This window comes from Alosa alosa, chromosome 18 (assembly GCF_017589495.1).
Source record: "Alosa alosa isolate M-15738 ecotype Scorff River chromosome 18, AALO_Geno_1.1, whole genome shotgun sequence".
In the NCBI taxonomy this organism is placed as follows: Eukaryota; Metazoa; Chordata; class Actinopteri; order Clupeiformes; family Clupeidae; genus Alosa; species Alosa alosa.
In genome coordinates this window covers 21,563,943-21,575,918 of record NC_063206.1, presented here as the reverse complement: position 1 = coordinate 21,575,918, position 11,976 = coordinate 21,563,943, and the positions used below count along the sequence as shown (strand labels likewise).

The 11,976-nt window shown below is 43.4% G+C and overlaps 1 protein-coding gene across 19 annotated transcripts in view; it reads right to left on the bottom strand.

Moving 5' to 3' along the window:
- dst (dystonin) overlaps window positions 1–11,976 on the bottom strand; it is a 136,352-nt gene continuing 124,376 nt past the window's right edge. For 10 of the 19 annotated variants that reach the window (XM_048269229.1, XM_048269241.1, XM_048269232.1 and 7 more), the window contains 15 exons: window positions 11,146–11,289; window positions 10,467–10,655; window positions 10,049–10,181; window positions 9,674–9,837; window positions 9,083–9,245; window positions 8,740–8,894; window positions 8,555–8,629; window positions 7,596–7,613; window positions 6,274–6,390; window positions 4,862–4,979; window positions 4,338–4,445; window positions 2,867–3,057; window positions 2,490–2,597; window positions 1,429–1,552; window positions 1–1,148 (listed from right to left, as the gene is read on the bottom strand). In XM_048269229.1, the coding sequence (XP_048125186.1) occupies window positions 889–1,148; window positions 1,429–1,552; window positions 2,490–2,597; window positions 2,867–3,057; window positions 4,338–4,445; window positions 4,862–4,979; window positions 6,274–6,390; window positions 7,596–7,613; window positions 8,555–8,629; window positions 8,740–8,894; window positions 9,083–9,245; window positions 9,674–9,837; window positions 10,049–10,181; window positions 10,467–10,655; window positions 11,146–11,289 (2,067 nt within the window). In that variant the 3' untranslated portion in view covers window positions 1–888. The remainder of the gene's footprint in view (window positions 1,149–1,428; window positions 1,553–2,489; window positions 2,598–2,866; window positions 3,058–4,337; window positions 4,446–4,861; window positions 4,980–6,273; window positions 6,391–7,595; window positions 7,614–8,554; window positions 8,630–8,739; window positions 8,895–9,082; window positions 9,246–9,673; window positions 9,838–10,048; window positions 10,182–10,466; window positions 10,656–11,145; window positions 11,290–11,976) is intronic. The other 9 variants (XM_048269233.1, XM_048269248.1, XM_048269240.1 and 6 more) reach the window with 7 other exon arrangements.

Genomic DNA, 11,976 nt, shown 5'->3' with positions numbered 1-11,976 from the left:
TACCACTTTGGCTTTCTCCAAGCAGATTTATTTATTACAAAAACAAGGTTTAAGGGTAATCCTTTCCACTCAGGCAAAATGAACCACAGTACACCAACATGAATGCACTTATGAATGTCTACTTTCCAGAGTCTCAGGAGACCCCTGTCCAGAGGTTCATAGCACACACACACACACACACATACACACTGCGGTAAGTTAATCAAAACAAAATGTTAACTGCAGGTGCACAGAGTGAGTATGACAGAGAGTAAAGGCCATAAGTTCAGGGTTACTGCTGTGTTTAGTAGCTTGCAGTTTGCATTATTTTTTTTTTTACGTTTTCAGAGTGTATTTGCTGTGGTTATGATTTTTTTTGTACATTACATTAAGTATTGCCCTTTATATGTGTATCGGCAGCACTTCATTGCACTTTTAAATAGATGAATAAATAATAGTGTTGCCTTAGCAGAGTACAGTGACACACTGTCTGTCCCGCGCATGTCAGCTTGAAAAAAAAATTACAGTACATTCAGCATCTCTTTCAGAGCACAACTCGTGTAAAATTGTTAGTTTAACTCACAATGTACAGTTTTTCTGTTCATTTTTTGCCCCACCTTTACAGGAAAAGCATCAATAAAATAATAACAATCAACATAATAACACAATAATCTGACAGGACATTATTCACATGAAATAAAATACAGTCAAATACACAAGGCCATAGGCATTCCATTCACGCTCGACATGAAACCACATTCTTTTCTCCCATTGGAATATTTTACATCTTGCTACACTTTTTTTAAGTTACTAACTAGTACAGAGTCCTTTTTAAGTGTCAGTCTATGTGTCTCCAGTCTTGATGCTGAGTGAGTGTGTGTGGGGATTTGGGGGGCACTCAGCTCCTGACTATCTCTTGGAGGTCTTGGCCAGTTTGCTCGTGGTGGGGGTGGACCTCCGTGGCGTGGGGATTTTGGAGGGCTTGCCCCCGTGCGCTCGGGGGGCTGACCGTGGCGTGGCCTGCCGGCTGGAGTCTGGCACGGATTCGGACGCGTCCGAGCACACCGACTGGATGTCGGAGATGTCGAAGTCCGATGCGTCGCTCCCTCGGCGGCTGCTGCCACGGCTACCGGCTTTACTTCCGGGTCGGCTGAAGACCTTTTTGGAATCTGAAGAGACGACATAAGTTACAAATGCTATAAACACATATAATAGAATTACTTACTACAAAGGAGTTATAGACAATGCTACAAATAAAAATTACACGTTACAGAGAAATTACATTACACACAAGAGATTACATTTCCAAGTAAATCACATACAGTAGTATACAGTAAGCATTATTCTCACTTTCTCAAAAGTCTAATTCTACACGAACAAGAGAGTCGTGTGAATAAGAGCAGTGTCAGTGGATTGTGATTTAATGGTCACTGACTACTGTACACTCACCAAATCCCTGACCCCTTGCTTTCAGTACTGCAGCAGATATCAGGGTGCCTTCCTCTCCGGACTGAAAGCCCTTTCCTGAAAGGTACCCTGGGAGTCGGAGTTTGCTGCCCTGGATGGGAGTACCCTGTAGAAGTGATAAGTACATGTATGAACAAAGAGCATTTTTGAAAGCGCACACAGAAAAAGATACAAGTGAGATCAGGCTCAACATTGAGACAATTCCTGTATACTTTATTACAAAGACTTCCACCGGGTACAAGGGTTCAGGATGAATGTCAAAAGGAGCTGATAATATATGACTATACATTATAGCTTGATGTTTATTATAGTATGTTAATTGTGAGTGGAAAAATTATTTTTATATCATATAGTGACGTGCACCAGTTGATGCCATAATTAATTCAAAACCTAGAGTCCTGAGAGCAGATTTGATTGAACAAGATAAAATATTTGTTAGTGAAAGGACATATTAGGAAAGAAAGGAGAGCTGGCTGTAATCACCGTCTAGTTGTTTAAAAGTAGACTGGAACATTGAAAGAGGGCAGTATGGCTTAGAGTTGTTAGTTTTCCACAAAGATACTGTCACACACACACACACACACACACACACACACACACACACACACACACACAACACACACAAACATACACAAACCATGTGGTTAGTGTGTAGTATTCTGAGGCTCAATACCCAACTGAAATCAGGGAACACAGTCTGGGACTGCATTGTGTAAGCAGTAATCTTCTGTATAGACCCTTTCAAGAGAGTTCCATTATCAGCATCATAGTTGGCCCCACAAGACTTCCTTTTTAACATTCCATATGTTATCTTAATGCAGAGAAAGTAGATTGGGAACCAAATAGAATGTTCAAGCATTGTTTTTGTTTTTATTGTTGAAAGGGTCTATATGTGAAGTATACACAGTAACATCAACAGTGACAACTACCGATAGGGCATTTAAGAGTGTGACAACAGCACTGATTTCAGTTGGAGAGCATTCAGCTGGTTAGTTTGGCGTCACTAAATCAGGCTCTTCCCCACGCTTGCTTATGCACTATACCTCTGAGGACGACCCCTGGCTTTCAAAGGAGTCGGATGATTTAAGAGGGGTGGAGGGTTTGCTGTTTGTCAGCCAGGGTTTATCATAATTGCGGGTTATGTGTTGGGTCTGTGAGGAACAATGGCAAATCAAAAGAAGACACAGGCATGGAGAGATCAAAGATACTATGGGGTGACACAGGAACACAAAAAACATAAACTGAAGTAAGGCTACTTGAGGAACAGCAGGAACAGGTAACAAAATGACAAAAAAAACTACAGAAATGGCATAAATAAAGAAGACCGTTTCATGTCATGATGCACTTGGTTGGAATGGGTAGAGGAGACAGACAGTACCAGAGAGAAGCCTGCTTAACAAACATGGCCACGGTCACTCACCTTAGGGGTACTGGTCTGCGGTGGGTTGTGCTGTGCAGGACAACTGTGGCTGGAGTTGGACCGGTTAGGGGACGCAGCCCTGGACGACGGCCGTGATCTCCGGCCCCGGTAGCGGAAGCTGGCCATCACCTGAGTGGTGCCCTCTGGGAGGATGAACTTCTCCCGAAGCTCCACGTTCGTCCTGCCTTTCGCTACGGGACGAGATGCAGAAAATGAGCCCAGAGCAGGAGGAGAACAGAGGGAAATCAAATGAAATATTTTGGGAATATATAATGGAATTCATTTCTAGTGATTGAAAAATGAATTCAATTCAGGTCAATAATACCAATGAAATCAAGTCAAACACAGTGATGGGTGGTGTGGTAATGTGTGGTTCACATGAATAACATGCAGATGGTTCACATAACTGGTGCACAGCTGGCTTAAAAATGCACACGACAAACCAGCAAATAAATATAATTAATTCACAGAATGTAAACTAAGATTTGCAAAAATCACCTTTAATACGTCATGGTGGAAACTATGAACACTGATGCCACTGCAAGCTAAATGCAATTCATGATTGTAATGCATTTTGACTGCTTTGGAACATTGACTTTGACAGAAGCTTGGCATTATGATGCAATAGAAAAAAACATGGTTGATACTGGGGAAAAAGGTTGTAAATTCTGCCCCTATCCACCCATTTCACTATACTACAAGTCTTGTGTCTGTGCCGATCCCAAAAGTGTACCTGATTATAGCTAGTGTCATTATAAAGCTGTCCATTTGCCCAATCAGATGTGTCGAGCTCAGCTTCATCAAGAGGGGTGCTGATGAGGTAGCTGAGGTACAGTAGGTAGACTTAAAGGGAAACTCAATTTCCACAATCACATAGATCTCTGTTTCTCTAGAAGCTAGAGCAGTGCTGCCTAGCTGTTGGCAGAAGCGACTCAAGCTAGGTAGCACCGATTTTTTTAGCTTCGTTTTTTTCTTTCCCTATCAACAATACTCGGTGACCTGGAGAAACAGACATCTATGTGAGTTCTCCTTTAAGTAGATACTGTACAGGTGAAAGATACTGAGGGTGTCCCTTTGATTGTAGTTATGTAGTTACACTTTCTAGCCCCCCTAACTACTGATATCTGCATATCTAAAGAGATTGTCAAGCAACACTTCACTGCACTGTAAGAGTAACAAAGAGGCGCTCTAGCTCCATGGTTTAAGAGAACCTGAGAGACCCTGGCCTATAGCACACAGAAAGGTAAGCTGGCAGCAGAAAGTGAAGAGAAAACGGCATGCCAACAAAAGAAAAAAAGACCAGATACTGAGAGTGAGAATGCCAACATGACAGGAGGGGGTGATATGTTTGGTTAGGAGGGTACCATTCAGCATTGACACTCCAGTGCAGGTCCACCACACACACACACAGACACACACGCATACACACATGTGCACGCGCAAGCACACGGAGATGCAGACTCACACATACCACTGGGATGGACCAAGGAGAGAAATTGTGAGAGGTGCCAACCTATAGGAGACTGAGTAATTGACGAGTTTGATTCCGAGCGCAACATTTTACTCCCGTGGTGATGAACTAGAAGAAACGACAGAGGGGGTCAGGTGACAGAGGAAGCAGGAGGAAATATTAAGCAGGAGACAGCGCCGAAAAAACAAGGAAGAGAGAGACACACGCACACACACAGAGCTGTCCAGGGTAGTACAGGAATACAAGCACTCAGAAACAGCCAATAGAAAGTGCAGAGAAGAACATTACGCTTATGACAGCAGAGACAGAACCAGACATTCATCTAATCGAAGTTTCTATTTCATATCTGTTGCCTCTAAATGTAGGACTGACCAAAGGCTAGAAGTTCTAATACATCTAGCAAGAAAAGAAAAATAATGGAAAAAGAAGTCATATTTACAATGAAGCAGTTTAAGAAAGACAGCTTTAGACCAACAGCAACAATTGAAAAAGGGAATAGGCAAGTTTGTTGACCGAGTTTGTACCTCGACAAGGGTCGTTCTTGACCAGGAACTCGTCCAGCGCCATCCAGCCGCCTCCCACCCGGACCATGACAGTGCTGCGGAGGATTCGGACCAGTCGGAGCTGCTGGGAATCCCCAAACTGAGTGGAGGGGGGAGGGGGGAGAGAGAGACCATGAGGATTCCAGGGTGTAAGACAGGACATCAGAATCAGAACAGCAACCAGCCCAAGGCCAAAAACTGAGCTACCCGAGAATCCAGAATTCTTAGAACTGCAAGTATTACTGCAGTCTGTGAAATTAGACTATAACTAAGTTGTATATATAATTATAACCTATTTAAATAAGTTTTTTTGTTTTGCCAATTTCAGCCAGATTGAGTGAGGAAATGTGTCTGTCACATGTATTATGTTCAAGTCTGGATATTGGATGTATAATTTGAGTGTTGACATTTTCTGGTTTCTCTTTCCTGGCACTCAGCTAAGACCACTGACTAAGGCAGAGCGACAATGCATTCAGCGAATGCTTCATTCCCATGAACACAAGCAAAGTGAATGGTCAATCCAACTGGTTGAACCACATGTGAGCAAGTGTTTTCATTTGAGTTAAGTGCCTAGCAAAAGTGATTTCACTTATCTCATTGCTCTGATTAAGCGTGTGATTAATCAGTTGTGAGAGGTAATCAAAAACATCTGTTGAAGATTTTTTGCTTCTACATTGTAACTTATAATTAGACAGTGTCAGACCACTAGAGTGTGCTACAACATAGCCTGGTCCAATGCAGAGCCAGGCTGTAGGCTACCACTACATAGAAGTGTACCACTACACATTAGTAAAGCTGGTGTCCACTAATTGTGTGAGACTATGGCTTGCCAGTTGGATATGGCCATGTGGCACTAAGTTCACGAAACAACATTTAAGGCCTCATGCTCACTGTAATAATAAAAAATAAAAATGGGTCAATAAAAACAACAGAAAGAAAAAGCAGACACACACATATAATATGCCACAAACCAACAATACAGAAAACAGTCGCACTCCTCTAGATCTACGGTCAAAGTGCACGCCACCAGATTTACAGAAGGATGTGTGGACACTGATGCAAACCAATGCAGCTACAGCTCACAGCTCATTTGCACACACTAGGGGCAAGGGCAGGAGCAGGGGTACACGTGGGCTGGGGGTGGGGTGGGGGAATGATTGGTATCCACTCTCAAGATGACCAGAAGACTAAGAGTCCTCTGAATAGACATCTTTTCTTTTTTTTTTTTTAAGTGTAGCTCATCCATTCAAACATAGCTCTGAATGATATCCCATATAATGATTCAATGCCACTGGTGAATTTGGTGATCAGGTACAGTTAAAAAACAGACATGATTTTTGAAGAATGATCAGGATAAAAAAGTGACAACAAATGGCTTAAGAATGACCATTTACCAGGATACAGCTTTCCAACACTGCAACGTGTAGTTGGGAGTTTAGATTTTGATAGTCCCTGTTTGTTAAAGTCTCATCGGCGGAATAGGTGTCATGTAAGCATTGAACCAGACCAAACTGTTAAAAGAAGTGTTTCAGTTGATGTGTAATAGCAAGCTGAGCACAGACTGACGCACAGGACAAAAGAAGCTTGAGTTAATAAAGAAATAAAAAAGAAAGGAAGGAAGAATTTAAAAAAATAAAATAAAAAAAAACCTTTTTAAACATGGATTTCTTTACAAACTCAGTCAGGCATGAGCGAATTGTACATTTTTTATGAACAAAAAAAAATGAGCATCAGAAATCATCTCACAGCCCATGAGATCATGTGACTTAATGACACCTGAAATGTGACTCATACGTTTCATTTCAAGCCAGACACAAAAAAGATCAAATAAAAAAAGCTCATCCCACTGTCACAGCCAACCAAAACGAACTGAAAGGAAGAAGAAGATAAACACATTCAACAGAAACCTTTAGCCGCGTTTAAGCGAGGGGCTAACTGAGAAAGGGGATGGGTCGAGGGTGCACAAGCCGTAGTTAAGTCATTCCAAGATAAGTTAGGGAGAGTCAAAAAAAGGGGGAGCACATAAATCAGCATGGTGTGCACAAAAGCTGAGCCCACACCACTATATGGAAATGCTATCATTAGGGAGGGGAAAGGTAAAGGAACTCAAAAGCAGATACGCCATTCCTGCACTAATGGCGTGTTGCTGTAGATCTCCTCCTGATCAACTCCTTCTACCACTGCATTTAACTAAAGTATCCCGTGACAGTTATCTAACCACATTCCCCGGAATTCAATATATCTCCCTTCTTTCCAACCCCCTTCATGTTGCAGCCACATAGGGACCCTATTAGCCTATAGCACATACAGTAAGTGCTTGAAAACTGGGGGAAATGCCAGTATAATGACTAATGTGGCTGTATTCACAATGAACACTTTCTCCACTACATGAAAGAGAAGACTGTGGACCGGAGAGGGTGACAGTCATCCATAACACATTCCCCCACCATAGTCTCTCTGCCCTGCCCTGAGCACTTTCCCACACCATTCAGACTGAGGCTGCTCTTTCCTGCATGGTGCGTACAAGGTTAGAACTCTAGTCCCCAAGTACTGACTGACTCTGCCTGTCCCAGTGTTACTACGGATCTTTCCTCTAGCCAATCCGCTTCTGAGCTCGAGATCAGGGTTAACTATTAGAGGATCTGAAAAACGGGATTAAGTTAAAAGGCATAAACAGAAAATCACAGAGTGCAGTGTTGAGAGAGTGTGTATATACCTGATTTCCAAGGTAGAACTGATGAGGGGAACAAAAAGAAAAAAAAAGAAAATTAGTCATTTGCTATAATAGGCACTCAAGACAGCACTTGACATTTCAAGCTATGTACAATAGGCCTGGAGAACAACAAACATGCAAACATGTTTAAACAATAATATGTTCACAGTGAATTCAATAAACTCATATATCATGATCACTAAATCCAATTGTATGGCAACAATATTAAAGTGCTCAATGGCTTGTTTGGAGTTCACCACATGTTGTACTGTATTGTTAACTTTCCTCTGGAACTACTGATACCAGTAAGAATGGCCTCTAGGATGAACTCAAAACAGCGTAGTAAAAAAAAATGTACTTTTTAATCACGATTAAGGTTTAATGCCAGAATTGAAGAGCAAATAACTCGGTTAAAGTTCATGTATTTCATTTTTCAGAGGCTATACAAGGTCCTCTTCTGACAAATCTCCCCTATCCTATTTCTAAAAGGATGAAAAAAAAATCAAAGCCCACATTCAGTTGTGCTGAAGTCACTGTTTTGGCAGCCTTTTCCGTGTGGGGGCATACAGGTCCTGCTTCGTGAGATGGTTAACAGGGGTCAGTGGAAAAGCGCCAATTTTCCACACTTAGGGTTTGCCTTCCCGCTTTCACTAAAAAACAACCCTCTTTTCATCACCGTACGAGTCCGCGTGAGACACTGCATGGTGTTTGTGCTAGCCTCCCCCTGACACCCTGAATAAGGCAGGCACCGCATCCACCCCACGGGATTATGGCACTTCTCTTTGTAAAAAAAAAAAAAAAAGAGCTGCAAGATCTCATTTTGTGCTTTGCTGTTTGGCACTGACTTGTCTCTATTCTGGTAAACTCAGGTTGCAGAGGTTGAAAGCATTGTTGCTACGAGATCAAAACATAACTGAAATGCGAACCATGAGGTCATGACAGGTGTTTAGCAAGACACGTACCCGGTACTTGTTCGCTCCGATTTGCTCCACTTGGAATCGTTTAGGGCATTTACATTTCGCCACTTGGCGAGTCACCTGCGCAAATTGAAGAGCAGAAACCACAGTGAAAAACAAATTCACTTGAAACAGGTAAATGACGAGTCACTCAATTTTGGCACTTGGCTGTGAAAGAAATCAGAACATACTTCGTCTTCTATTTTATCTGCGTCTGTGAGGGGTTTGTAGGCATCTTTATTTGGATGAAGGGCAGCCACAAACTCATAATAGTCAATGTAGCCATCGCCGTCCCGGTCAAAGATGTCTGCAACGGCACTCATCTCCAAGCGGCTGGTAGGAAATTCTGAAAGATTTGGAAAGCAGTTTTAGTCATTCAGTGGCTTTAGGAAAACCTACTCGTTTGATTAACCTCTGCTGGCAACACCCTTAGCAAGGGATTTTCAGCTGAAAGCTGCTGTGTTGGAACCATTTTTACAGAAAGGGTCAGGGAGTTCACCTTCCACTGCGTGCAGTGAGGCTTCACAGACTTACTGGAGGAGAGGATGCCTTCGATGAACTCCTGCCGGGTGACTTTGCCGTCCTGGTCTTTGTCGATGCGGCGGAAGAAATCCATCACCCGCGACTTCTTGTGGTTCATCCACCTCATGTAGCGTTTCCGCCACACATCAAAGTCAAAGTTGGCAAACTCCTTCAGCTGAATGGAAAGCAGGAGAGAAATAGTCAGCTTTACAGACCATACATCACTAAGGCCTTACTCACGACTACTCACCCCTTACACACTGTTAGCCACCACAATAAGAACTTTAGAACTTGTATATAACGTGCAAATACAGAAAATATTGTGTAGACAACAACACCCAGTTTACATAGTTAAAGCCTAACCTAAGCACCCAATATGCACATGACATGTATACTATTATACAATATTAGGTCCTGTCAAACTATTTATTCATTTCTGATCGGACAAGAGGCATTCCATGAGTGGCAATACAGCATCTCCAGACATGGCCACAGCCATGCTGATACCTACTACGACAGCCACTGTCACTCCTGCATTACTGCTTAAATAGTGTACTCTAAGTTGCAGAGGATGAAAAGGTCCGATTGATGAGGCTCACTGACCTCCTCCAGCCGGTCCAGAGCATCATTGAGTTTCCTCCTCCTGTCCAGGGCCAGGAGCCACACCTGCTGCCACTTGCTGACCAGCAGGTTGACCCGTGGGTTCTTGGTCTCCACCTGCGTCTGGGTCACCGCAGTGTACATGGTTTGGGTGGGAGAGCGTTTCCCTAGAGAGAGAGAAAAAAACAATAAACATCAAATCCCCATCAACATACAACGTACAGTATCCACAGTAGAAATAAAACCTCCAAAGGACTTTCTCTCTGAAGCATACAGTAGCTAATATGGATAGGTCAGTGAATCACTTATATATGCTGCGGACATTGTGTACTAAATCTACATGCAGAAGTATCAGGATAGTACGAAGGGTAAACTTACTTCCTGGAGTGCGCCCTTTCTCCAGGACAGGTATGTGGGACTGTATGGCTGTCTCCGCTGTTGGCTTTCTCTTGTGGGTTTTGGTGACTTTATCCACATCAGGTTGCTTCCTGGTCATTTCCTCCATGAAGGCCTAAACATGGGGCAACATTGGAGTTTTTACTTCATGTATTCTCTTGATAACAACCTTCCAGATAGCAAGTGTTACTGTCAGAACTCAGATCAGTGCCAAAACTCAGGGTTAATCCCAGATCTGAATTAGTTGCAGTCTGAAGAACCAGTCAGTGTGAAGAACCGTACTCTGCATATTCTGCAGGTTTCACAACTAATGCAATCAACACCAACTGATGCAGTTTTCATTGTGGACCCCATCTGAAAGGTTCTTTGGCTCCACCAACGGAGAACCGTCCCAGTGTACCTGATGTTCGGCGATGAGAGCTTTGACCTCCTCGATCTCCTGGGGCATGGGCTCCTTGTCCTTGGTGTTGAGGGTGGTCTCGGCCCACTGGAGCCAACCCAGCAAGTTCTCCACCAGCTCCTGGGTGCTCTGCAGCTCGCTGAGGGCCGCCGCCAGCCTCTGCTGGTGCTGCCGTGCCCAGGCCTGCACCTGGAGCACGAGGCAGAGCAACAGAACAGGTCAACATTGACACACGCTGACACAACCGAAAACTGAAAGGGCTAAAGAGACTTAATCGCGCAAACCAACCAACCAGTCAACCATCACAGTGATTTTGCATTCACAGAATGCACCTCTGTTGGCTGAACTCTATGCACTTGAACAGACTTGAAAATGAAAATGAAAATGAACAAATTTACTGTGGGGATCTCAACACAGTCTACTGTAGCTGATCAGCTAGGTGCAACAATATTTCTACTTTCATCCAGGTGAACAGTGAATAGATTAAAAGCCATGACAAATACATATTTTTGTCTCGCATCATATTTTTGGACGTGAGACAAAAGTGGGCAGCAGTTCCAGCAAACTATGGCTACGCGCAAATCCGCGAACTGATCTGACCGCTACAGGTGCGGCCGCACCGGAAACCATATGCCCAGCAGACAGCATCACGGGCACGAGTCCCCGAGCGTGCACTGACCTCCTCGAACCGGGCTTTTATGATGGTGTTCCAGTGTTTGATGGTGGTGATGGAGTCTGGATGGCAGATGGACAGGATGGCCTCCCCCATAGTCGTGGCTTTGGTCAGGGCGACACGCTTCTCCTCTTGCTTCTTCATGAACTCCTGCAGGGGAAAGGAAAAGAAACAAAGAGGGGAATGGTCTCCATTAGTCCTCTGGCAATACATACGGTGGAGAGGAGGGGAGGGGGGGGGGGGGGTTGAGTTACGCTCATCAGCCAGCAGGCTTTACTTCTGTCCGGCCCAATTACCCACACAGAGCAAAAACATACAATGTGCGATGACTAGTATGTGCAAAGCCGTGGCCGACTGGTTTTGATTCAAAATATGAGATCGTGCTTTGTGGAATGTAACATCTCGAAGTCCTGCTTTTGGCAGGCAATAGTTAATAAGCCTCGAGTCGGAGAGCCATGTATGGCATTTCAACTCGACTGGCAGGCAGGAGAGAAAGAAAGAGAGAGAGAAAGAGATGGAGGCTGTCAGAATGTCTGCAGTTCATTCTGCATGGTTCTAATCTCAAAAGAATGACACTCAGGGTAAACCATACACACATATTCTCTACACGCACTATTTATGTGAAGGAAAAGAATTGCATGGTACAAAAAGATACCTACTTTTATCATACTTGTGTCTTGGACAATGATGCAATAACAGTAAAATATATTATGCAGTACAAGATAAATGAAAGCTAAACATAGTCTTAACAGCATATAAATTATCATGACAGGAGCAGCAAACATAAGGTTAAATATACTATCTTGATTGCTTGTGATAGACTACATTTCCCCAAAG